This window comes from Panthera tigris, chromosome B1, assembly GCF_018350195.1.
Source record: "Panthera tigris isolate Pti1 chromosome B1, P.tigris_Pti1_mat1.1, whole genome shotgun sequence".
NCBI classification, from domain to species: Eukaryota; Metazoa; Chordata; class Mammalia; order Carnivora; family Felidae; genus Panthera; species Panthera tigris.
Genome location: NC_056663.1, coordinates 198,874,221 through 198,901,807, shown reverse-complemented (window position 1 = coordinate 198,901,807; position 27,587 = coordinate 198,874,221). Strand labels below are relative to the sequence as shown.

Here is a 27,587-nt window from a genome sequence, read left to right as displayed (position 1 = left end):
AGACCTCGTGGAACGGCCTGGTTGGAGTCCTGAGGTCCCAGCACTGAGTGCCTGCCCTCTGGCCCCCTCTCCCCAGGGCAGCGGGCAGGCTTGGTGGAGGGGACATGAACCACTGCAGACAGAGGACCAGGTCCCTGGCTGCGATGAAACCCAATGCTATGGACGGAACTGCATCCCCCCAAATTGATACACTAAAGCCCTGCCCGCCACATGACTGCATTTGGAGACGGGGCCTAGACAGAGGCACTTAAGTTGAAACGAGTTCATGAGGCTGGGGTCCTAATCCCATAGGGCCAGGGCCTTAATGAGAAGAGGAACAGGTGCAGGAAAGCTCATTCTCTGCCATGTGGGGACCCGGGGAGAAGGTGGACATCTGCGAGCAGGGCACGGTCTCTCAGGAGCGGCTGGAGCTCTGATCTTGGACCTCAGGGTCCCCACAACTGGGAGGGAAGGAATGTCTGCCGTGTGAGTCCTCTGGTCTGTGCCATCTTGTTACGGTGGCCCGAGGTGACCAAGATACCTGGACACCCCCTGGTCCGACAGTGTCCACACCCGTGTGGCTGTTGGAATCCGCTGGGGAAACTGTTAAGCACACGGGCCCCATGCCCGGCAGACACCCTGAGGGCAGAGAGGCCCCAGCCTCTGCCCGGCCACTATCACGGCCCCAGGCAAAGGCCATCACAGAGCCGCCCGTGAGCTCTTCTGCCAAGGGCCCGGGAAAGCGGGTGCGGGCAGCGTGTGCCCCACAGGTAAAAGACGTGGCTTCCTTTTTCCTACTGATGTGACCTGGACTGGGTCTCCGATGCCCTCAGCGCCTTGAACCTTAACCTGCGCACCTCCCAGGGCCCACCTTAGCCACATCAGGTTCCCTCTCCTGCCCCACATGCTCAACCACTGCCCGCCCACACCTGCCCTGCTAAGCAGGGCCCTGTGCCTTGCGTAGGGCTGCAGGCTGCAGCTGAGTGGCATGTGTCCTTTCTGGGCATTTCCACGCCCCTCTGTGCTCTGCATAGTCCAGGCGCTTCTCCTGCAGGACCCTGGGGCCTCCGTCAGCCCGGATCACTGGGGAGTAGACGCAGCGGGCAATCCCCGACCCCAGGGGCGGCCTGTATCGAATGCTACCTTATGGGGAAGGCAAGCAAGCCTCAGAGAAGTTACGAGATGTGGTTCCAGGGGCAGAAAGGCCATCGCAGGCTGTGCTGGTCTCCCGGGCGCTGCTCCACGTCTCCTGACACTCCCAGGCCCGGGCCACCCCGCACCACCCCCTCCCAGGCGCGGGAGGGCTGCGCCCCGGACCAGGCCACCGCTCACTCACCCCTGCCGAAGCGCTCCGCCTCTCCCCAGAAGGCCTTGTGCTGCTGTGCGAGCAGCTCCTCCTTCTGTCGCCCGGACAGCCTCCCCTCGACGGTCAGCAGCTCCAGGCTGCGGGACAGGGCAGCCAGTCGGCATCTGGTCTCCTCCTGGATTTGCAGCTTCAGGGACTCGATCGTCTTTGCCATGTGCACCCGCCCCATTGTTCTCTCCAGGGCGTCCTGGGAAGGGAAACGCCCTGGGTCAGCGCCCTGTGGCACAGGTCTGCTGATGGCCACGGGCTGCGTCCACCCTGGTGCCCATACCTCCCTGGGAGCGGAGGCCGGACCACCGGGCTGTCCTTCTGAGCCTCCCGTGTCTGCCCCTTGGATGCGGACAAAATCACCCCTTATGGGGGTGTGGAGAGGCCGACACGGGGTGGTATACAGAAAGCACTTAGTACACAGAGAGCCCTCCTCCGGGGCTGCTCTTCCGGGAAGGGATTCAATCCGTGCCCATGGCCCAAGAGGAACATCCACCTTTCTTACGTCCCCCCACCCCTCCCCAGTCAGCTGGGCCTCTGGCCTCCGCAGCCCTAGAAAAATAAGGCGAAGGAATAATAAAGGTTACAGGAATCCTCGGCTTCTGAGCCTCAGAGAGCCTGAGACGCGGGGATTGAAGAGACCTTGGAAGGTAAGACTGACTTTATGAGCGGCTCCCTCGAGGTCAGACTTTAGAATGGGCCCGGCCCCGCCCTACCGCAATGTCATCACTTAGGACAGGACTCGTGGAAAAGACACTTCCCCAGGGCAGGAAGTGACCAGAGCCAGTCGGGACACTGTGGATCCGGAAGCTTCAGAGGGTAGCTGCTCACCTGACAGAATGAGTGTGAGGCCAATGGAACCAGGGGAGAGGTGCTGCTGTGTCTAGGAGGCCCCAGATCCCGGGGGAAGGATGCCTTTCCCACCCGGGCAGGGCCCCGGCAGAGCCCCGAGTCAGCGTCTGCTCCCTTCTCCTCCTCCACGCCTGCAATCCTGCCTCCTCAGACCCCCTCTCCATCTCCTTCCCGCTGGCTCCAGTCACAGCCAGTTCAGGCCCCGGTCACTCGTGTCCTGCTGTCCTAGCCTCCAGCCGTCCCCCTGTGCTCTGCACCTGCGTGGCAGACAGGGTCTTTCTGAGATGCACACACAGAGATGTCCTCTGGCCTGAACCCTCCAGTCACTGCCTTCAAACCAAGTCTGACCCCAGGGCATGGTGCCCCTGGTCCCCAAGGACCAGGCCTGACTTCTGTCTCGAGCCTCGTCCACACACCTCCCTGCACCGGGCTGCCCTGCGTGCCTGGCTCTCAGCTCCGCCGGGCCTTTGCACACTCCGTACCCCCTCTCCTCTGCCTGCTAGTCCTACTCACCCTTACTGGCTGGGCTGTGTGGTGCCCTCCCTGATCTTCCCCCCCCCACCGGGCCCCTCCTCCGTGCTTCTGTCTTTAAGGAGCTAATCACAAGGGACAGTCCCAGGCCGGACTGAGAGCCCTTGAAGACCGGGTCTGTGTTCTGGCAACGTGAGAACAGGGCAAGGATAAGGATCCCCCAGTTACAGACAAGAATGCTGAGGTTTATTCCGGAAGGCCACGTAACTAGCCCAAGGACAGTGGCTTTGAACCTTCCTCTCCTCCTATTATAGAGGCACCAGCCAGCAGCCGGCAGGCCCATGAGCACTAGGGGGCGCAAGAGGATAAGCCCTGGGCGGCCGTGTGCCTGGCGGGAGGGCTCTGTTCTGCAAGGACCCAGACAGGGCGACACTAGGAAGCAGTGCCCCCAGCCACCGCAACTGCCACCTCTGAGGTAGCAAGGTGAGCCCTTGCCGCTCAATAGTGACAGCACAACCTCCGGATGTATATTCAAAGAAAGACAGCAGTGGAAAGAGGCGAGCACGGGCAGAGGGGCATCAGATGGGAGGCGACCGGTCCCCTTTGCTCCGAGAGTGTAGCAGGGAACTCGACAGGTGCCTCGGCTAGAACTTGACTCAGCCTCTCAGAGCAGCAGACTATGGGCACAGAGTCCTCCTGGGACACGAAACTTATGGAGCTGCTGTGAGGATTAAGTAAAACATGTAAAGTATTTAAAATAGCAGCCGGAACATAGTAAGTGCTCATGAATGCAAGCTGCCGGCATAATTATCTTACAAGCCCCCACATTGCTCTTGGCACGGCTTATTTATAAATTTTTTTAATGTTTATTTATTTTTGAGAGAGCGAGGGAGGGGCAGAGAGAGAGGGAGACACAGACTCTGAAGCAGGCTCCAGGCTCTGAGCTGTCAGCACAGAGCCCGACGCGGGGCTCGAACCCACAAACCTCAGGATCGTGACCTGAGCCGAGGTCGGACACTTCATCGACTGAGCCATCCAGGTGCCCCGATCTCAGCACAGCTTTTTTGGTCAAACATCCCAGGAGATTGATTCTGGTGACCTCTGGGGTCCTTCCCAGGACCCTACCAGTCTGACACTCATGATGCCATGTGAACATTATAGATCCAGCGGCGCAGGCCAAAATGCTCAGACACCGACCCAAGAACTTATATCCTTAGGGAGTTTATCAGCAACATAAAGAAGCTACTATTTTGGGGATTTTTGCCGTTGTTGTTGTTCTGTTTTTTGATACCTGTGATGCAGGCAGAGCCTCGCTCTCCTGTAGAAACAGATCATAGGCCTTTGCCTGCAGGCATGTGGCCCCAGGGGTCTAATTGCTAACACACACTGAGCATTTCCTGTGTGCTAGGATCTGTTCTAAAGGCCTTACGTATTATCCACTCTCTAACATTCTCAGAGCAGGTGCTATTCTGACTCCCCACTTTACAGAGGAGGAAACTGAGTCACAGAGAGGTTAAGTAACCTGCCCCAGGTCATACATACAGCTAACAAGCAGCAAGGCTGTGGTGTGAGCTCAGGTCTCCAGCTCCAGTCTGTAACACTGTTTCTGTAAGAGAAGGAGGCCCACAAGGAGGTGCCCATCAAATGTTGGCTAAGAGAAGGACACATTGATAGCCTGGATAGTGCCTTCCCTTCTTCCTATTTGGAAGTTACTGGCTAATACTTGGGCCGGAGTCAGCTAAGGATACATTTTTTTTTCTGCATCAATATCCTGTTGGCAGAATGATAACTGAACAAAAAGAAAAAAAAAGAGGGAAAAAAAGTCTTTCTCTTTTGATCAGCATTAGTATCAGCAGCCTTATCAAATTAAAATCTAATTCACAAGGGTTTGGACGGCAAAGCTGGAAGCTTGTTGCCCAGGCTCAGCGATGTCAACCGACAGCACGCGGATCCTAGGCGGGTCGCTGAGCTGGCTCCCGCTCTGCTCGTCCCGAGTATCTGCCGGGCCTACCTTCCAGCAGCACCGAGGAGGGAAAGGAGATCGTATGTGGACATGATGCTATGTTCTCAGACAGCTGCTGCACCGCGGGCGTTTGTGAAAATGCACATCCTGATTCGGGTGGGGAGGTGCTGCATTTCTAACAGGGTCTTGGGGGCTACGGATGCCACTGGTCTGTGGGCCACACTCTGAAGCCGAGTGGTTGTGGGAAAGGCGCAGGGCCTGCTCCGTAGGTCTAAGCTGCTGGGTCTCTGAGCCAAGGACCGGGTGGCTGCTACAGGATTCTGAGCTGGGTGTGACCTGGGTGGGTGCATGGGCATGAGTTTCCGAGGTCAGAGGAAGGGGGAAATGGGTACATAGTGTGCAGGGCAAGGCCAAAACCACCTCTGGGAAACCCCACAGTGACTAGGGTGTTACGGGTCACAGAGCACTTCCTGGGGCCCTGTGTGCAGAAACTCCTAGGACTACTCTTTTATAAATAGAGTAATTGAAGTTCAGGAGGGTCAAGTAATTGGTTCAATACCACACAGCTTCAAGTGGCTGCACACTAGGTTCAAAGTCAGATACCAGTGGGTTATATCTCCAACTATGTATCAGAATTGTTTAGGGAGCCTTAAAACCAGCCAATACCAGGGTCTTCACTTTAGACCAATCAGGTTGGATCTCTGGGCATGAGGTCCAGACATGGGCATTTTCTGAAAGTTCTTCAGGTGATTCAGAGCCATCAGGAAAGCAAATGAAGTTCTGTCCACACAAGTGGGAGTCAACAATGACTACCCACTATGCTCCCCTGAAGCTCTAAACACTCCAGACTGATTAGGTCAGAATCTCTGGGATGGGGACCCATCTGGGACCCAAGCATCAGTCCTTTCTAAAGCTCCCCAGATGACTTCAGTGTGCAGCCAGGATTGAGAACCAGTGCTCTATTCAGCAGTAACACAAAGATGGTCAGCATCTCCACTTGAGGAATGGGTGAGTGGATATATGGATGGATGGATGGATGGATGGATGGATGGATGGACGGATGGATGGACAAATGGGATAGATGGATAGACAGATGGATGGATGGACAGATGGATGGATGGATGGATGGATGGATGGATGGATGGACAGATGAACAAATGGACGGATGGATGGATGGATGGACGGACGGACAAATGGGATAGATGGATAGATGGATAGATGGATGGACAGACGGACAGATGGATGGATGGACAGACGGACAGATGGATGGATGGATGGATAGACGGATGGACAGATGGATGGATGGATAGACAGACGGATGGATGGATGGACAAATGGGATAGATGGATGGATGGATGGACGGATGGATGGATGGACAAATGGGATAGATGGATAGACAGATGGATGGATGGACAGATGGATGGATGGATGGATGGATGGATGGATGGATGGATGGACAGATGAACAAATGGACGGATGGATGGATGGATGGATGGACGGACGGACAAATGGGATAGATGGATAGATGGATAGATGGATGGACAGACGGACAGATGGATGGATGGACAGACGGACAGATGGATGGATGGATGGATAGACGGATGGACAGATGGACAGATGGATGGATGGATAGACAGACGGATGGATGGATGGACAAATGGGATAGATGGATGGATGGATGGATGGATGGATGGATGGATGGATGGAAGGAAGGAAGGAAGGATGGATGGATGGATGGATGGATGGATTCACTGCTTTTCTCTGGGCTCTATATCCCCATCTACAACTTAAAGCTGTTCAACTTGATCTCTACGGGGCATCAAACTTCTGGATTCTCCTTCTCTAGAGTGAGTATCTTCATGTTCCCTCCCCGGCCCCTCCAGCATACCAGAGCCTGCAAATCCTGAGAGTCATGCAATAACCCTTCGGCTGCAATCATTCTTTCCGTGAGAGTCACCATGAGCTGTCGGGCTTTGGAGCTGGAACACTTAAATTGGTCCATAAGAAAGTGCTGGATATTTTCCATCTGTTTCCAGAAAGCTTCCATCTGTGAAATGAGAATGAGAAGCAAGAAGGTGGGTGTAGAAAACTTATTTAAGAAAGCTATAAAGCTAGATGGCTCCTGCTTGAGAATTACAATTCATTCCTTATCACAAACTGAGATTCTAAACAATTCTGCAATTCCGAGCGAGCTTATCTTGGCAATAATCGAGTTCTATAGAGAGGTTCCTCCTCGGAGTATTGTAGGTGCCCGTCAGTTTCGAGGTGGCTTTTCAGCAAACACCAGTGCTCTGCTGATAAGGAAGGCAGGCACAATGAGATCACCCGGCGTAAACAGCTTAAAGACTCTTAAACAGGCCATGATTGCTGCCTGGGGAGTGCGTGAAATTCGACAGTGTGCTCCTGGAAGCTTCCAGATCTCTGAAAAGGATTAAATGTGTTCTGGAAATAAAAGCACGAATGGCTGCTTACATTTTAGTTATTGCCCTCAAAGTACAAAAGAGCAAATCTGGCAGAGACGATGCCAACCGTGAAAAAATTCTGCTTTGAAATCTTTTTCCTCCGCCCCCCCCCCCCGCCCCCCTGCATCTCCTCAGGAGGAGAGGTGGGAATCACGGAGGGTCTCAGAGTATCGGGGCTCATCCAGCCGCCCAGAGCTGTGAGAGCCGTGACACCGGCAGTCAGGACAACTTCCCTTTACCGCACGCAGGTAGATGCCAGGCTCTGTGCTTCACGCGTTTTATTTCCAGGTGGAGTGCGTATTGGCTGGAGGCAGGGACAGGCTCAGAAAGTTAGGTCGCTGACCACGGAGCTGACGGGAGGCAGGGGCAGAGTTGGTGAAGGTCCACCCAACTCCCCAAGGAGTGGTTTCCTTCCCCGTGGCTCTGCCTCTCGGACGCTGAATTCGTCTGGGCACCTCTGGCCACACCGGGCATGGTGGCACCAGAAGCCCACCCTGACCTTGTTGCAATGGCGAAGGGTGGAGATAAACACAACCTGAAACACTGAGTCACTCTGAGCAGCCCCCTCCCAGGGGCTGGGCACGGCCGAGAGGCAGCGCTCACCTGGGTGCCCTGGCGCCTCGTGTACTCAGTAACCCGCTGTTTGCCCCAGTCGGCTGGCAGCCCATCCATCAAACCTCCAGCCTCCCACCTGTCCCTGCTGCCAGATGCCGTCCTTCCCGACGGCTCTAAGGGAACGCGACTGTCATCCATGACACCCCACACACCCCCAAACAGAGATGGATGTCCAGCCGGCTTTGGCACTTCCCCTCCAGCCCCAGGGAGCCGGGGTGCCCCTCTGTTCTTAGAAACTCTTGATTCCCTTGATTTCCGGGACATGATTTTCTCCTGGTCCCTCAGAGTCCATACTCTGCCTTCTCGTCTCAATTCTCCTTGACTCCTCCTCCTTAAATGCCGGCAGGATCCAAGACTGGGCACCAGGCTGCCTCCCCTACCCACTGTACAGACACCCTGGCCGGGCGTCTCCAATGCTGGAGGTCGCCGTACTTCAGGGCATCTTGGGCAAACTATGAATCATCTGTCTGAAATACGCAGACATGGACACACAGGTCCCTTGCTTCGGGAGCCTGAGGACCCCGGAATCCAGGCTGAGCGCCCTCCCTCTGCCATCTCATGCCACGAACATCCTCGCTCCCCGTGTCATCCGAGCCGAGCGTAGCGGACTCTCTCCATCCTTCGGCATCTCCACCTCAAGATGTCAAGCCGGGACTCACCAGCTCCCCTCCCAACTTGGCTCTCGTTCTGGGGTCCTTATTTCCACCGCGCGGATCCTCTACACCCGCTTCTCCCCCAAACTTCCTTATCTGCCGTCCTGTCAGCTCTCCCACTTTTTCTTACCCCTCTGCTCCTACTTGCATTTGCCTTCCACGAAATTCCTACCTCCCTAGCCCCAGAGCTCATACCTCTCCCCCACACAGCAGCCTGAGTGGTCCTTCTGAGACAGAAATGGACACAGCCACATCGGCTGCCAAACTCCAGTGACACCCACCTCCCTGGCACAAGATGAAAACCCTTGGGCCAGATCTCTGGCTTTATCTTGCTCTGCTTGCACCTCGCCCTCCCCCCCCCCCCCCCCGGCTCCCTTCTCTGCCAGCATCCCCTGGCCAGCATCCACCCACACGTCTCCCAGAAAGCCTCTCGATGGGTCTCTTCTTCTATAAAGACTTTCCTAACCGTAGGGTACAACGAACTTCTCTCTCCGCGGCACCCCAGCCTTCCGCTGTTTTCACCTATCACAACGCTCGTGAGCTCTAAAGTCTGCATTCTCCTCACCTGTCGGCTCCCCCGCCAGACCAGCCTGTGCATCTGTCTGGCAAGGCCAGGTCTAAGTTCATTCTGCATCCCCAGTGTGCAGCACAGTCCTGGGTGCCAAAAAATGTTTAATACCTAACGTAGGAACAGGGGGCAATGGAACTGAGAAGCAAGAAAAGGGATATTTGAGAGAAGCCACCCTGGCTAGAATTTAAACCCAGCTTTCATGAGTGACGCCTCGGGCTGGAGAAGTTAGCCGCTCACATCTGTTCTAATCCACGGGGTGGTATGACATAGAGGGTTAGAGCAATCTTTGCTGAGAATGATCAAAAGATCAATCTAAAATTTAAACAAGGGGAATTCATTGGAATTCCCAAGGAACCTTGGCCCCTTAATAATACCTTCTCTATCACATAACTTCCGAAACTGGATCCCTGGCTCTGGGCAGAGCGCAACAGGGAATTCAAGTATGAAGCATGCTTCTAGAAGCCATCTCTTTAATCTCGCCAATTTAACTGTCCCAGAAAGCAAGGTTTTTACACAGGAAAAAACTAATCCATCGCATACATTATCTATTAGCTGCTCAGAGTATTCTCGCTCCTTCTTTTCCACATCTGCCAGAGTGATGTATTCAGAATCACCAGTCCCCAACATTTCCGTGTTTGATAGTTTGACCTGAAGTCTCTTTTCTAATTCCTCCAAGTCCTGGGAAAAATAGGGAAAAAAAAGCAAAAAAAAAGCAAGTAAAAAATCTAATATATCTTAAATTCTACAAAAGAAATGCTTTTATCTTTCACCATATTATCATAAAATATTTCTTAACCATAACTTCCCTAGGCATTGTCCTACTTAAGGTCTGATGACAGAAATCTATTTTTCTCATTAAACATAGAGCCTCAAGAATACTAGATTCTTTTCTTCTATACTCCTCATTCCACAACCGCCCCCCCAATAGAATGTATTTTTTAAAAATGATGAAATAATGTGTTTCACTCCTTAAAGTCCTGGAAAATACCATCACATCTGGGGGTTGGAGGGGGAATCTTTCTTCCCCACTCCTCTGGTTTCCGTGGGGAAGGAATACTCTCTACACCCTAGGGGAGGCATGAAGCAATGCGATTGGTGGGTTCAACAGCAGGAAGTGTGCACCCATAACTTGTCCAGCCTCTTCCTCTTTGGCATGGACCATTCAGGGGAGGCCATTGCTGTGGTGTGGCCTTGGCCCAGGGTGGGCTGGGCAGGCCAGAGGTGGCCAGCTTCGCCCCAGACGAGGCAGGTATTTACCTAGTCCTGAGTTTATGACTCTGCTGCTCAGCTAAGCCACGTCCTCCAAGCTGCCCTGTGAAGCTGACCTCTCTGTACCTGTCTCCTTGACTCTGTCTCTTAATCAACTCAGAACTGGAGCAGGAGCCTCCTCTGTACCGGCTCCTTCAGGCCCCGCCGTGGGGCGCGAGAGGAGCCCCGTCTCCTCCAGGACCATGTCGAGAGAACTGGAATCTGCGCCGGGGTGGCTCCAGCTTCATTCGGAAAAAAGATGTTGCTGAAAACTGCTTCTGCGCGTCCGTGGTGAAGCTGTGCGTGATTTCGGGCCCTTGTCACTACCAGAGAGAGACGCTGGCTCCTGCCAGAGGGAGAGCCTGATGTTCGGGGAGTTGGGGTATTTCGTCTGGAGTCTCTTCCCTGTAGGATGAGGCGTGCTGGGCTCGACGCTCAGCCTCGAGGACCCCAGATACCTGCGCCTCCAACTGCATGCACCCCCATGATGCTGCTTCCTTCCCAAGAGCAGCCACCGGTCTGAGTACCTTTGTCCTCGTCTAGAAGTCGGGGGGGGGGGGTCATGATGAGCATTAAATAAAAGTACACATTGGAAGCACTTGGCCAGACAACCTCTCGATAAGCAGCAGCCACTGCAGTGATTACCCTGCTGTGCCGGTACTGGTGGTGGAACCGGCTCCTGGGTCTGCAGACTACAAAGCTTGTTACCGTTTTCGTGTAACACAGCTTCGTTATTACTTGTGCAATTCCCAGTGTCGCCATGATTATTGTCATTTATTCACTGGAGAGTCATTTAGACTCAGCCTCAGTTTCCTCAGTTGTAAACAAATAATAACGGCTCCTCCCAGGGCTGTTGTGAAGACTGAATAAAATAATGTGTGAGGGGGCGTCTGGGTGGCTCCGTCGCTTAAGCGTCTGACTCTTGATTTCGGCTCAGGTCACGATGTCACGGTGGGTGAGATCAAGCCCCTTGTCGGGCTCTGTGCTGACAGCATGGAGCCTGCTTGGGATTCTCTTGCTCCCTCTCTCTCTTCCCCTCCCCGCGCACTTGGGCGCTGTCACTGTCTCTCAAAATAAATACATAAAGTTAACAAAAAATTGCGTGAAAACCCCGTGTGCGTTGCCTGATGATGACGATCCTGGTAGCGGTGATACCGAGGACGGGGACGATGACCACCATGGTGTACCGTGTCCTCCCTGGGGTGTCTTGGTGTCTCCTTCCCCATGGGATGCAGGAGAGTGGGGAAGAAACCTTCTCTCCCAGTCCCCCAGGTATCATGGCGGTGGTGGTGGCGGTAACGATAATGGTGTGACGATAATCATAAGAATGATTATGACGATCGAGATGATGGTGGCGATGACGATAATGGTAGTGGTGGTGACAGCGGGGATTAAACGGTAACGATGGTGAGGACGCTGCTACTGATGAAGTGGAAGACGGTTGTTGTGGTCGTAACGAGGCTGATGGTAGCCACCATGTATTCAGGGTCTAACTATTACTGTGCCACATGCGTCACGCACTTTCTCTCATCCCTTCCATGATCCCATAGGATGGGAATTATTATCCCATGGCACAGGAGGAACCTGGGATTCTGAGAGTTTGTGAAGGAAAACCAGGATGTCTGACTCTGAGACCCGGCTCATTTCGCGGCACGTAAAACAACGGAAACTTCATGTAAAAGACTGAGAGGAGGGGAACGCAAAGTAGGACAAACCGTTGTAACCAATAAACCGATAATGTATTTAAAAATACCCCACCTTGGGGCACCTGAGTGGCTCAGTTGGTGAAGCGACAGACTTTGACTTAGGTCATGATCTCGTGGTGGGTGGGTTCGAGCCCCGCGGCGGGCTCTGTGCTGACAGCTCAGAGCCTGGAGCCTGCTTCGGATTCTGTGTCTCCCTCTCTCTCTACCCCTCCCCTGCTCATGCTCTGCATCTCTCTCTCTCTCTCTCTCTCTCTCTCTCTCTCTCTCAAAAATAAACATTAAAAAAATAATTAAAAAATCCAAAAATAAAAATACCCAACCTTGGGCAGAAGCTAAAGGTAACAGTGGTTCTCTCTGAGTAGCGGGTATGACCAACACTCTTCTCTTTTTCCTGCTTTCAGTATTTTTCCAAATTTTAATAATAACCTATGGTCATTTTTACATTTGTACACATACTTTTGTATGACTGCACTGTTCAAAGGCAAATATTGAAATAAATTATTTTTACACGTGAAAGCAAAAATAGTTTCATACAATGTTGTGTTTTACATATTGTAATAAACTCTCACTAAGTTACCTTGAGATACAGGTTGAAGACTTACTTACGTTTTCTTGTTTCGAAAGAATCCTCTGGTATAATTCATCATCAGACTTCTTTTTGGGAAGAAGATCAAGGAGGCACATTTTTAAAATCTGAATAAACATCTATGGCCAAGAAGGAAGACATAACGGAAAGGTTTAAAAATGGTCTCTCTCTCTTCCTCCCTCCTTTCCTTCACCTGCTCCCAGCCCCTCTCCCCATCTCAATCTCTATATATCTCTTCACATGTACATATTTTTACTATAGAAAACTATCTCAGATTATAAATCACGACGATAGCATTTTCATGAAGCTTCTAAAAAATATGCTCTACTTCTTTTGTTGTCTTTTTAAAATTTTTTTTTTAATTTTGTAAATGCTTTTTTATTCATTTTTGAGAGACAGAGCGAGAACAGGGGAGGGGCAGAGAGTGAGAGGGAGACACAGAATCTGAAGCAGGCTCCAGGCTCTGAGCTGTCAGCGCAGAGCCCGATGCGGGGCTCGAACTCACAAACCGTGAGCTCATGACCTGAGCCGGAGTCGGACGCTTAACTGACTTAGCCACCCATGCACCCCATATTATTTTAATTTTTTTAATGTTTATTTATTTTTGAGAGGGAGAGAGAAAGAGTGCAGGTGTAGGTGGAGCAGAGAGAGAGGGAGACACAGAATACAAAGTAGGCTCCAGGCTCTGTCAGAGCCCGATGTGGGGCTTGAACCCACAGACCGTGAGATAATGACCTGAGCCGAAGTCAGACACCCAACCGACTGAGCCACCCAGGCACCCCTTGATTCAAGAAATCTTCATTAGGCGCTTAATGTGTGCCATTCCTTCCACGTTGCCCATTTCCCTGTGAGTCAAGAAAATACAAAAGGCAAAGAGTGTTGCTTCTTTGTGGGAAGAATCAGAGGGACAGTTATTTGGACCTGGGATGTATGACATCATCCACTCCAGCCTCCTGTGTTGATGGACGGAGGCCTCCTCTAAACCAAAACGTGTCCTCCCATAAGTGGGGACACCCCAGAACGTCCAAGGGTGCTATCTCCATAATTTGTTTAACCATTCACCTACTTTAGGACCTGAGGGCATTTCCAGTGTGGGGCTCTTACGAATAAAGCTGGCAAGAACATCCACGTACAGGCTTTCGTGTGAATGTTAAGTTTCTCTGGGGTAAAGGCACAAGAATGCAACTGCTGGGTTTTGTGACAAACTGCCTGTCTTCCTGTGCAGCATCTTATATTCCCACCAATGTACGACAGATCCAGCTTCCTCGCATCCTCACCAGCGTTTAGTGTTCTCATCACTTGTTATTTTAGCCATTCTGATAGGTGCCTACCTCACATGGTTTTAATTTGCATTTCCCTAATGGCTGATATCGTCAAGCACCTTTCTGTCTGATTTTTGTACGTGTATGCTTGCCAACTGTATCTCCTTTTTGGTGAAATGCCTGTTCATGTCTGTTGCCCATTTTCTAATTGGATTGCTTATTTCTGTTGAGGTCGGAGTGTTCTTTATAGATTTGAGGCACGAGCTTCCTGTGGATACATGGTTTGCGATGTGAATGTTTCTCTTTCTCTTCTTCCTTAATGGGGTCTTTTGCCGAGCAAAAGTTTTTAATTTTGATGAGGTTCAATTTATTAGTTTTCCCTGTGTAGGTCACATTTTCAGTGTTAAGAAAGAACTCTTTGCTAGGGTTAAATCCTGAAGATTTTCTCTTCTGGTTTTTTTTTTTTTTTTTTCCAAGATGTCTTACATTTTACATTTATGTCCATGATCCATTCGGAGTTCATTTTTGTACGACATGGAGGTCTGGCTCGAGGCCCATCTGTGTCCGCTTCTGGACGCCCATTTGCTGCATATCATTTCCTGAAAAGCTTATCACTCCTCCACTGAATTGCTTTTGTACTGTCGCCAAAGGTCAGATACTTTGGTGCAGGGCGTAACACATATTGTTCTGTAAAGGGCCACTTCACCAATAGTAAGCGTTTCTGGGTTGGTAAGCCATACTGTCTCTTGCAAATATTGGATTCTGCTGTTACAGCATCGAGGCAGCCAGGGGCAATTTGGGCAAGAACAGGCATGGCCAGATCGGCCCAAGGGCCATAGTTTGCAACCCTCGTTCTAAGGTTTGTTAAACACCGTTCTGTGCCAGGCTAAGATATAGATTATCTCATTTGGTTTTAACAGGATGCAGGAGGTTGGTACAATCTTCCCCACTTCACTGACAAGGACTCTTGGCTGAGAAATCAGGATAAACTGGCCTCATGTCACAAGGGACAGCCATGAGGGACAGAACCCAGAACTTTCCACCAACCTTCCTTACGCTTGCCCATGCTAACGAGCTCTAGGAACACAATGTTGTCCTGGCTTCCTACCCACTGAGGTCGAGGCTGCATAAGGTAACGTTCTTTTCTCAAGATGTTGGTCTCAAACCCATTTTCCTTTTGACCCCAGATGGAATCAGTAACGTATACCGGTCTTGCCTCATTCCTTTCAAGTTAAACATTTTGTAATTTGGAAACTTTACAGGCTCGGAGGAATGTGTCAACCAGGACAGGGTCCCAGGTGTCCTTCCCCCTGGACGACATGTGACATCACCACAGTACAGTATCCACTCCAAAACTGACATTGGTCCAAGTGCAGTTTACTGCAGACTTCAGTTTCCACTCATTGTCACCGGCAGTCGTGTGTGTGTGTGTGTTTGTGTGTATTTCTGTGCAACTTTACCCCAAGTACACGTTCATGTGGCCACTGCCACAACCAAGACGGAGAATGTTCCAGCACCGGGAGAAATCCCCTAGTCCTAACGATCCCTCTAATGGCACCCCTCCCCCCCCACACACCCTAATCTGTCCTCATCTCTGCTCTTCTGCTTTGAACGCTGACAGATGCAGCTTCCCTCCACCTCCTGGTGAGCCTAGTGCCACTTTCTCCCTCAGGGGCCACCAGGGAGCTCTAAGCTCCTGGGCTGAATGATGGTTGCATCTGGCCTGAGTCACTTGAAAAAAAAATTTTTTTTTAATGTTTATTTATTTTTGAGACAGAGACAGACAGACAGACAGAGACAGAGAAAGGGAGACACAGAATCCAAGGCAGGCTCCAGGTTCCGAGCTGGCAGCACAGAGCCTGACGCGGGGGTTGAACCCATGAACGGGGAGATCGTGACCTGAGCCGAAGTCGGACGCTGAGCCGACTGAGCCGCCCAGGCGCCCCACCTGAGCCGCTTTTTTATTTCACTTTGTCGTTGGCACGTCGTCAACCACGGTGTTGCCGCAGTTTCAGCTGTAACAACACACATCCCACGGGTTCGTACGGGGCGCCATCTGTCTGTGGCCTGAGTCACTTCTGAACTCTGACCTGTGGTGACGGATCTCTACCAGAGAAACGGAACTCGAGGTCTCTGCGAGAGCTTGCCGTGTTTCTGCAGGTCCCGCACCCGGCGGAGATGTGCCCCGCAGTGAGGGAAAGGCCACGCGTGGAGAGCAGTCCCCAGGGCGGCCTCGGTGTCAGCGTGCACATTTCTACGGGGCGCCTACTATGTGCGGGCACACAGACCCTACACTCAGCCAGACCTCTTCTGGGTTCTGTGTCTGCCATTCACCAGCTCTGCGATTTTGGACAACTGACGCGACCTCTCTGAGTCTCAGGTTCCTTGTGAGGGTAAAACAGAAGTAAGGGCTTCACTGAGATCAGACATACAGAGCGCTTAGCCTGGCCGAGTACGAGTGCTGACCGAGCAGTGCTGTGACAGTGCTGGTCACACCGCCCAGCAGAGCCCAGAGCTCTGCCCGCAGAGACGACTTCACTTCCTAGAAATTCTACGGGGTAAGAGCTGGAAAAACATTATCTTTATACCTTTCCTAAAGTGGCCCAGAGAGGGGAAGCGACTTACCCAAGGTCACACAGCCCATAAGTGTGGGAGGGTGGACTAGAACCCAGGTGTCTGACTCCTAATCCAGTGCTTCTGGAACTTTCCTAGGTTCCAGCTTATGTGTCTCCCTCCAAGGAAGCCTGGCCATCTCCCCCACACTCGGGCCCCCCTTACACAGGCTCACGGCACTGTATCGTTTGTTCAGACCCACTGTCTGCATGGTGTATTTGTGTGGTTTACTGCTGTGTCCCCGTGGAGAGTGGGCTCCATGCAGGTGGCGGCTGTCCTTGTCCCTGTCCCTGTCCACTGCGCCTGGCAGGGAGGGGAGGCTGCCCACATATAAGGCGGGCAGATGAGTGACGGTGGATGCTTCCTCCAGGTCCCCACAGGCACCTGCTGTCTGCTCTGGGGGCGAGGTGCCTGGCACCATGTCACTCGCAAGCTGGATGGGGCTCTGAGCCCAGTAACAGTCAGCCCTCCAGGGAGCCCAGAGCCTTTGAGAAGATGGCCAGGGCCACCGGCCTGCAGGTGGGACGCGATGTGGCCGAGCGAAAGCAGGCGGGCTGTGGCCTCAAGGCCATGGGGCTCTCCAGGCACAGTGGGGCTGCCAGAAGAGGCTCTATTTCTGGAGTCCTGGTAGGATTCCTGGTTTCCAACACTGGCCCCTGTTTACGAGGCCCTTCCTGCTCTCACGGAGCCCGCATTTCTTTTCACTGCATCCCCAACTTGATGTTTTTATTTTTCTAGTTTCTAACGAAGCACCTCCCAGGCATGTCTGTCTGTGTCTCCATTTCTACGTCTCTGTCACCCTCTCCATTGGTCCCTCTCCCCTTCTCTTTGCAGCAGGCCTCCCCTCTGTAGATCTCATCCTTCAATCAATAATTTGGGAGAAATCATTCCTCTTTGTAAGCCCCCTGGCCCCGATGCCTGGCCGGCCCTGCCGTTCTGCAGCCACAGTGGGACGCATCCCCCCGCCCCCCCCCCCCCCCCCCCCCCCGCAGCCTGGATCCAGTGCTGATTCACTGGGAGGCCAGGGCATCTGGCAGAGATGAGTCTTGGTCCGCTGCCCTCTGTGGTTCTGATGGCGCCCTCATCCGCTCCGAGAACGGACGCCTACAACAAGGTGCCTGACTGCCCATCTCAGCTCCAACTTTGGGCTTTACGACTCGGGGTGAGTCCTTCTCTCTGTGCCTCAGTTTCCTCATCTGTAACGTGGAATAACGATGGCACCCACCTCTCCTGGTTGTGGTGAAGTTCAGAGCTAACTGCCTGTGTAACACGCCCAGGGCCCAATACATAGTAAGCAATCAACAAAGTTAGTGCTCGTGAATACAATATTATCTTCGCTATTATCACTCCTTTAAAAATGCTGTGCTCTTGGGGCGCCTGGGCGGCTCAGTCAGTTAAGCATCTGACTTCGGCTCAGGTCATGATCTCCCGGTTCGGGAGTTCGAGCCCCACATCCGGATCCTATGGCCCCTTTCACTCTACCCCTCCTTTGCTTGTGTGCGCACGCTCTCTCAAATGAACATTAAAAGGAAAAATCTGGGCGCCTGGGTGGCTCAGTCCGTTAAGTATCCGACTTTGGCTCAGGTCATGTTCTCGCGGTTTGTGAGTTCAAGCCCCGCATCGAGCTCTGTGCTGACAGCTCAGAACCTGGAACGTGTTTCAGATTCTGTGTCTCCCTCGCTCTCTGCCCCTCCCCCGCTCACGCTCTGTCTCTGTCTCAAAAATAAATAAACGTTTAAAAAAAATTTTTTTTTAAAAAGCAAAAACCACAAATCAAAATGCTGTGCTCTTTTCAATGCCTTTTACCCCCGTCTCCATCAGGAAGTGTGCCCTGGGAGGAGGGTCTCATCTTTCCACCCCACCCCACAGCTCTGGGTCAAGTACAGCCTGTGCCCCATGAACAGGCACAAATTGCTTCTCTATTTTATTGTCAGAAGCCTAACGCCCTGTGCCTTCCTGTCATGGAGGCTCCACTGTCACTAGGACCCAGTCCCTGAGGGCACACAGGACTCGGTGCCCATGGGGGCCTGTGTTCACGACCCAGGAAAGGGCGAGAAACTTGGCCGGCCACCTACCAGGTGCTTCTCCCGCCTCAGCGCCGTGTCCAGATGCAGCAGATCCTTTAAGTGAAGGTTATAGATACACAAGTCAAGGTCCACACTGAAAAGTCCAAAGAGAAACGGAAGGCCTTTGAGAGTACTTGAGGTGGGGAGGGGGGTGACAGGGAGGGAGCACATCCCTGCTCAGTACAAGCCTCGGTGCATCCCGAGCCCAGATTTTAAATTCTGCAGCGTGCAGAGGTTCCCAACAGCCGCCCAAGTGATTCATCCATCACTTGTGACCGGAAGGGAGCAGCTGTCTGCGACGTGACGGGCAGAAGGCAGCAAGAGACGGAGGCGGGAGAAGAAGGACACCCCATTCCGGCATCGTAACGTCTGCATCACAAGCCCTCTCCCCTCCACCCCTGCAGGCAGACATTCTCATGCCCATTTTACAGATGGGGAAACAGACTTAGGAAGTCAATTAGCCGTCACAGGGTCACAGGGCAGGTCAGTGGCCGGGCAGAGTTGACCGTTTGTCCGGGGTGGGCACACGCACTCTGAGCAGCCCCATTCCCACCCAAACTGTGACGAGCCCAGTAAGTTCCCAAAGCTCCTCAATACCCCTTCCCAACCACTGTCAAGGTCGGCACAGAGCTCAGGGTCTGGGCCCCCTCCTTCCACAGCCCTGAGCTGAGGTGGGGCCCGGTTCATTTCACAGGGGCAAGGCCCCTTGGACGTCACCGAACTTAAAGAGCAGAGAAGTCTGAGGACCAAAGCACAACGCTGTTGCCTCTGTCTTCAGCCTCTCCCACGGGCTGAGCAGCTTGGTGATTTACAGAGCAGGCTTTGAAGATAAGGTCAAACCCAGCTGTTCCACTCACCTGCTGTGTGACCTCCGGCATGTTACTCAGCCTTTCTGTGTCCCTTCATTCTTTGTAAAACGAGGGCAGTGATAGCAGCTACCACATAGTGTTAAGAGGAATTAATTCATTGATTGATTAACTTTTATTCATCCATCACTGAACCTGTCCCAGGCTCCTACGGGGCAGTAGGGACACAGCAGTGAATAAAACAGACCCGGTCGCACTCGTGAGACAATTAATCCCTACAAAGTGCTCAGTACTCTGCCCAGTACACAGAAGGCACCTGATCAGTGCTAGCTGCTGTTATGCAACGCTCAGGGCACATCGATGATTCAACGACGCCCCTAATGTCTCTCCTCGGGGCTCAGGCTGGATTCCATAACCCCCACGTTGGCCAACACCACATGGTGAGCTCCAGCTCAGACACTGGGTGGTTGTGTGTCCGTGGCTGAGTTGCTTAACCTCTCTGGGCTTCCATTTTCTCCACTGACAGTGATATGGTCCACGGGTCTGTTTCTCCATCCCTTCCCCCGCCTTACCTCTCGCAGATCAGCACCTCGGGGAAGCTGTTCACCCGGACGAAGGTGCGGCTGAGGAACCTGTCGTCACTGGCCGTCGAGTGGATGCTAGACGAGGAGCTACAGTCCTCCTTCTCGGCCTGGCTCAGGCTCCCCAGGCTGCTGGAGGGGGAAGCCTCCACCGGCTGGTTCGGCAAGATGGCCTGCTTTAAGTTTTCGTGCAGAGATGGGTTGGAGGAACCGTCGGCCAGCGGCTGGGGTCGGGGGAGAGAAAGCTCACTCAGTCCACATGACCTATCGTGACTTTGCTTCAGTAATTCCGCTAGAGATATATGACAGCAGTCCCAAGAGGGCCAGGCTGGAGACACACTGGGAGGGGAAGAGTAAACAGGTAGAGCCCCGTGCCCCAGGGTCACGCCCACATCCACACTCCAGGGACCAGGGTCATAGCTCTTGTCCCCAGGAGGCCAGCCCCTCTGCACTAGGCCCCTACCCCTTAGCCATGAGCCTGGGTCCGCTCACCAGTGGCCCACCTACACCCCAGACCTGGCCGCCAACTCTGACCTCCACCTGCTCCCTGCCCCCCGCCCCCACTGCTTCTGCCTCTGTCCCAGACCCCCGGCTCTGCTCTGTCCACTGACCTGCTGACCACCTGGCTCTTCCCCACCTACACTGACCTGGGCATCACCTCCTGACCCCAGGCCTTCGAGGTGGCTCCCCACTGCCCTTAGATAGGCCCGAAACTCCTTACCAAGGGACTCAAGACCCACACGCTGCCATGGCCACATGAGGTCACAGCCTAGTGCCTGGCACAGCTGGAGGGCTCAACAAATGTCAGCCACCACCTCTGTCCAGCTTGCTCCACTGCTCCAGAATGTTCCTGCCCAAGTAGTACGGAGCCGGCTGCCAGCTCCAAACCTCCCTCGTCATTCCGTACTTCTGGGTCTTTCCAGATTCTGGTCCCCTTGCCCGCAACAGCCCTCACTCACTGTCTGCTGGGCGGAGGCATCCCTCCCTCCAGACACAGATCCAGAGCCTTCCATCCCTGGTAGCCCGGCCCAGCCCATGCTGGTTACGGCACACCGTCCTACAATCTCTGCCCAGACGGTGAGGGCCTCCAGGGTGAGGACGATGCTGTCCCAACCACTGGATAATCCCCAGCGCCCAGCAGGAGCCTGCCTGGCAAAGGGTGTCGACGATGAATAAATGCCCCTGGTCCGGGAGTTTTGCCCCAACACCCACCCACCAGATAGCTAAGTGAAGGAGGCAGTTCCCAATGAGCGTCCCTGGGAGCAGTCCCAGTACTGCAGAAAAGTTCTAATCTGGGAAAGTCTGTGTTCGGCACAGTGAAATCATTTCTGTGGGGCAGGGATTTGCAGAACCTGGCTCTGGCTGTCTTCAAAAGCAAATAATAACCGAGGAAACCGAACAAGTACAGAGCGCTTGGCTGCCACATGCAGGGCTAAGCCCTATGTCTATAATCCCATTTGACCCTCAAACAATTGGGGGAGGCAGGAGGGCCCATCACCCCCATTTGCAGATGAAGAAACAGGAGGCCGAGTCAGAAAATGGCCCATAGTAACGGCCGAGATAAGAGTTAGGATGGAGTCTGTGTGACCCCAGAGCCCGTCTTGTTTACGGCCAGGAGAGCAGGCAACATTTTCCTCCAGTACTGGACCAGGGACTCTTTCTTCCAGGGACAGTCTCAAAGCCAAGGGCTCCTAGAAGCACCGTGGGATGGGCTACTGTCTGCAAATCTCCTGACCGCAGGTGAATTCCTGGCTTCAGGTGTAAGAGACCTATAGCCAGGGGACCTCGCACAGGTCATTGGCCTCTCTGGGCCTCAGTTTCCTTATGCATGAAGAGGCAATAACAGTATGATTTACCTTATGGGAAATGCCTAACGCATGAGAAATGCTTAGCATTGGGCCAGCCCCACGGTCAGTGTTCAGCAGGGTGGAAGCGGGATCTGTGAATGAGGAGCGATGCCAGGAACTGTGTCAGGGCCGGTGTTTGTGTTACTGCTAGAAGAGTAGGGTGCTGCCCTACTGTGCTGCCCCTGGTGTTCCTGGGGACACCTTGCTATACCCTGTCCCCGACAATGCTGTCATAAAGAGGATTCATCCTAAAGTTTTAGTCCATTCCACAGCCTCAAAATTATCCTTATTAAAATGACTTACCACAAAACCCTCAGAGAGGACCCAAAACCACTGCCCACTCCTACCCCCATCTCTAGGGCATTACTGAATAATTGCGTTTCTAAGACGGAGCTGAGGACTCTTACCCGGAACTTCTGATTGATGGGATAGATGACTTTTGCCTTCAGTGCAAATGCTGTGATGTTGCTGTTGAAAGATGGCTCACATTCCTGGGAAGGAAGAACACATGGCATCGGGTGCTTTCTAGGAAATGAAGGATAAACCGCTAAGAGTTACAAAAATGCCACACCCCATTTGTAACAGTGGCCTTGGAAAGGGACTGTAACAGGCTCATTTAGATCCCAGTAGATGATCACTTGTTAGAAGGATGGGTGGGTGGATGGGTGGATGGATGGGTAAATGAATAGGTGGATGGATGGACAGATGGACAAATGGGTGGATGGATGCATGGGTGGATGGGAAAATGGATGGATGGGTAGATGGATGGATGGATGGACAGACTGATGGATGGATGGATGGATGGATAGATGGATGGATGGATGGATGAATGGATGAATGGGTGGATAGGTAGATAGGTGGGTAAATGGATGGATAGACATATGGACAAATGGGTGGATGGATGAATGGGTGAATGGGAAGGTGGATGGGAAAGCGAATGGGAGGGTGGATGGATGGATGGATGGATGGATGGATGGATAGATGGATAGATGGATGGATGGATGGATGAATGGGTGGATAGGTAGAGAGGTGGGTGAATGGATGGATAGACATGGACAAATGGGTGGATGGATGAATGGGTGAATGGGAAGGTAGATGGGTAGGTGGATGGATGGATGGATAGATGGATGGATGGATGGATGGATGGGTGGATGGATGATGGATAGATGGATGAATGGATGGGTAAATGAATAGGTGAATGGATGGACAGATGGACAAGTGGGTGGATGGACGCATGGGTGAATGGGAAAGGGGATAGGTGGGTGGATGGGTGGATGGATGGATGGATAGATGGATGGATGGATGGATGGATAGGTAGATAGAGAGGTGGGTGAATGGGTGGATAGACATATGTACAAATGGGTGGATGGATGAATGGGTGAATGGGAAGGTGGATGGGAAAGCGGATGGGTGGGTGGATGGATGGATGATGGATGGATAGATGGATGGATGGATAGATGGATGGATGGATGGATGGATGATGGATGGATGATGGATGGATGGATAGATGGATGGATGGATGGATGATGGATGGATGGATGGATGATGGATGGATAGATGGATGGATGGATAGATGGATAGACGGATGGATGAATGGGTGGGTGGATGAATGGGTGGGTGGATGGACGGATGGATGAATGGGTGGGTGGATGATGGATGGATGGATGAATGGGTTGACAGGTGGATAGAGAGGTGGCTGGATGGATAGATGGACATATAGACAAATGGGTGGATGGATGAAAGGATGGGTGGGTGGATGAGTAGATGTTATATAGCACATTCCTTATTTAATTCCAAGTCTTCAGCTTTGAAAGAAATAAGTATTTAAATAACATGACAAAAATTTATGAGCGTTCCTAAAAATTGTGAACCATCTTTTAGTGGAAAAGAAAACAGAGTAGTTTTAGCATTGCCAGGGGCGTAAACATTTACACACGGTAATATTCACACAAGCCTCTGGATCAGAGCCTTCAATGAAAAGCAGTTGGGCAAGTCTTTTCACTTCTCTGAGCCTCAGTCTTCCCAGACAGAAAACAAGGTACCGTATGTGCCCCTAGGTCCGTGAGACAAAGCACCCAGCAGAGTTGCTGGGACAGAAGAGCCGCGAAGCAAGGGTGGGGAAGAGGTGCCTCCCCGGGGAGCCTTCTCTGACCGCAACTGGAAAGACTTACTCCCGGCTGCTCAAGGTTCCCCACATCCTCTCTGTATCTCCCTCTGCTGGAGCCACCCCCTGCATTTTGCTGGGCGTGCTGAATAAATGTTTTGGAAACCACCTGCTGGGCATGACGGTGAGCAGGCAGCCGAATCAGGAGCCTGGCGCTCCAGACCACGAGAAATCTCGACCTGCCGGGCGAAAACTGCACCCGCATCTACTGCAACGCTGTTCAACCAAAATTTCTGAAGAAAGAGCTCCATAACCAATGATTTCTTGTTGCCAACTTTACCTCGGGATAAGATACCCTATCACAGGGGATACAGAAAGATTTACCACTACCTCATGATGCGGGCACTGGGACAGCACCCGACAGCGGTGTGGCCCAGGACGCCTCCCAAGCGGGTTTCGCCGAGATGCCCTTCTGAGCAGGGTGGGGGTGGAAGCCACATGGCGAGGGCTGGACCTTGTCATTTCCACCTGTGCTTCATGACTCACAAAAAACAGACTTAGATGACGAGAATGGGGCAGACCACCCACGTGTGCCACCGCCAAGGGCCCCGCCGCTGAGTCTACTGTCTTCATTTCTCATGGGGGAGACGAGACACAGAGCAGTTAAGCCGTGAGCCCAAGGTCACACAGCTGATAAACGCCAGAACCGGGATTTGAGCTCAGATTCCCTCCTCTTTGGCTGACACCTTTCTGCCTCCTTCAATGTCATACAAAAAAGAATGAGGGTAAGAGCCAGGAGGTTAAAAAGGAAGTGGGTGTTCAGTAGAGAAGAGCCCTGGGCTGGTGTCCCCACCCTCCAGGAGCACAGGCCACATCCTGAGATACTTTGTTATTCCCACACCCCAACCTGCCATGTAAAATCAACCACAAATTCCACACTCAAACTCCTAAATGTCACTCAGACCCACAGCCCTGGCCCCAGCCACCACCATAATTACCCGAAGGGCTTCAACAGCCTCATAACTGGTTCCCGTCCATGCACTGAGTGCCTACTATGTGCTAGGCTCTTAATGCCTTCTTGATCATTTAATTATCACACGTCAGCCAGTTTGGGGAGATCTGTACTATTTCCATCATCCCTATTTCATGCAGCAAGGCTCAGAGGTTAATACCTTCCAATTCATTCTCTACGTGGCAACTGAATGATCTTTTGAACTTGGAATCCCCCTCACTGCCGGCTTAAAACCCTTCCTGGCTTCCCTGTGATCCGAGGGAGGAGGGCAAAGCCTGCCCTGGCCCCCAGCATCCAGTCCCCATCTCTGCTTGAAGCTGTGCAGGTACAAAGGCAAAGGAGGACCGTAAGATTGAAAAGGCTGATTTCAGAACAGGTTACATAATTTGCGGGGTCCAATACAAAGTGAAAATGGGGGGTTGTGCATCTTATCAGAAAGTGATTAAGAATTTCAGGACAGCAGGGTCCAGAGAGCAGAAGCAGGGCCCGACTGAGCTCAGGCCCTGTGTGTTTGCGCGGGCTGCACGCCCGGGAAGCCGGTCCGGGCTGCTTTCCAGTGGACACTCGCCTGCTCAGAGAAAGCCGGGGAAGCGGAGGGCACCACTGTGCTTTTCTAAACTTCTTACAAACAGAGGCGAAGAGAAAGCACAGCATGGAAAGGGTGGAAAATGAGAGGAAGGGCGTGGTCGCTGCCCTGCAGGGGAGACAGACAACAAAAATTGCACTTAATGTGAAAAACATAATTAGAAGAACAGGATGAATAGGCTGGGGTCCACCCGAGACGCAGGGAAGCAGAAGCCGGGCCTGCGCATCAAAGCGTCAAGTCCAGCTGAGGCGTTCCCGAGCCGTCTGGGGAGCCTGTGAATGCGCCCCATCCACCTGCAGTTTCCACCCCATCCACCCACAGGATGCAAGCCCATCGAGCACCGAGGACCGACCCCGTGACGGCCACGATGTTTGTCAGGATGAAGGGCCCGAAAGGGCTTGGCAAATGGAATCCAGGAGAAAACTGGCTTCTGCTGGTTTTGGTTTTGTTTCTTTTTACAGCTTTTCTTATTAAGTTCAGATGCCCTCCAAATTCTGATGACCTTCCCAACAGCAGCGATACAATTATACAGAAAATTGGTCGTAGTGCAAGTTCACAATGTAAAACTTCCCCAGCTGAAGCAATGCAATTATTCAGAAAATTAGTGAAAGCGTAATCGCAGGAAAAGAAAAGGCATCTCGCTCACCAACATCAAGGTGTTCTTTCAGTGAGCGCGAGGATGCGACCACAAAGGAGCCATCGCCCCAGCTCTCTTCATCCTGGGCAATGGCATGCCTCAGAGCCTTCTGGAGTTTTCGGTTTGTTTTTGACCGACGTGAGCTATTTATCGAAATGAGGTTCATGCCAGGAGTGGCCTGGGCCACAAATGCCTTGGGTTTTCTGTGCATTTCAGGACATCGGCGTTAGAGCTCAGCTCGCCCGGTCCGAATCAGTCCTGGCTGCATTCCTTGACAAGCTCAGCCTGCAGAAGGCAGGGCATTTTGGCAAAGCCGGTCACTGGAACAGGCAGATCTTTAACTTAACTCTTGGCAATTATTAGCTAGATAATGGACATCGGCTGGCATAGCTAAACAGTTAACAGGTAAAGCGTTACTGGGAAAAACAATGAGTGTGGCTTCCGGGGAGGTAAAAGGACTGGGCTCCCCTGCAAACGCTGAGTGATCGCTGCAGTCCTGCAGTCGGAATATTTGCAGAGTTAACAGGTGATCAGACAGGTTAGGTTTCTTGTCCGATGCCACACAGCAAACAGGTGACGGGACTGGGGCCGGCCTCTGGGGTCCTGGATCCCCAAGCCTGTCGTGTTTTCATCATCTCCAAAGCTGCCCTCTGCGTGAGCAGGGTTGTATCCAGGCAATTCAACCACAGAAAGCGTGCAATTTAACAATTTCTAGCATATTCACAGCTATGCGCAGCCATGACCACAGTCAATTGGGGAACACTTTTACCGTCTCCAAAAGAAACCCTTTCGCTGTCACCTCTCTCCCTCCCACACCCTCCTCCCCAGGCAACCACCAACCTCCTTTCTGTCCCTGTAAATGTACCTGTTCCGAACATTTTATACGAATGGAATCCTCTGATAGGTGGTCTTTTGTGACTGGCTTCTTTCAGTCAGCATATCTTCAGGCTCCATTCGTGTTGAAGCAGGTACTAGGATTTCGTTCCTTGTCATGAACACGGTGCACACGTTCTCGTGCACACGTATGTTCCCACTGTTGGGAGCATGGTTTTGATAACACGGATGATAGGGCCAGAGGGCCAGAGGGTGAGGGAAAGACACACAGACACACGGAGATGCGGACAGACAGAGAGACACGAGAGAGAGGGACACACAGACAGCTGCACCAACACACGCACGTGCAGCCACATGGGGACATCAAGCGCCTGGGGACAGAGAGGCAGGGAGCATGAGCCGGACACACAGCACCTATGTGCCAGGGGCCCGCTCCCGCTGCAGCCCCGCGAGGGCAGCTAATCCATCCATCGGGCCGCGTAAGGGAAGCCTGTGTCCAGAATCCTCGGGAAGATAGATCTGCCTCGTGGGGCTGCTCAGAGAGGTGCTTGGGGGTAATCTACACGAGTGCTCACCATCATTCAAAAGTGACATATGTGAAAATGCCTGACATTCAGTAGGTGCTAAAAAAAAAATGTCAGTTCAGTCTTCCCCTTTTCTCAGGACGTTCTCCATCCCTCCCTCTCCCTCTCTCTCTCTCTCCCTATCTACCTGTGTAAATGTCTATATTTACCTTTGGGCAATTGAGGGTAAATGGCCAGGATCCATAGTATTTTCTG

At 52.5% G+C, this 27,587-nt stretch overlaps 1 protein-coding gene across 3 annotated transcripts in view; it reads right to left on the bottom strand.

Moving 5' to 3' along the window:
• The window catches only part of EVC (EvC ciliary complex subunit 1), a 73,692-nt gene that overhangs the window by 38,679 nt on the left and 7,426 nt on the right, over positions 1 to 27,587 (bottom strand). For 2 of the 3 annotated variants that reach the window (XM_042984966.1, XM_042984967.1), the window contains exons 3-9: positions 22,043 to 22,126; positions 19,780 to 20,012; positions 18,411 to 18,495; positions 12,481 to 12,579; positions 9,461 to 9,598; positions 6,508 to 6,666; positions 1,316 to 1,532 (exon numbers count right to left, since the gene is read on the bottom strand). In XM_042984966.1, coding sequence (XP_042840900.1) covers positions 1,316 to 1,532; positions 6,508 to 6,666; positions 9,461 to 9,598; positions 12,481 to 12,579; positions 18,411 to 18,495; positions 19,780 to 20,012; positions 22,043 to 22,126 — 1,015 coding nt within the window. Of the gene's footprint in view, positions 1 to 1,315; positions 1,533 to 6,507; positions 6,667 to 9,460; positions 9,599 to 12,480; positions 12,580 to 18,410; positions 18,496 to 19,779; positions 20,013 to 22,042; positions 22,127 to 24,129; positions 24,497 to 27,587 lie in introns of all 3 variants that reach the window. The other variant, XM_042984968.1, reaches the window with a different exon arrangement.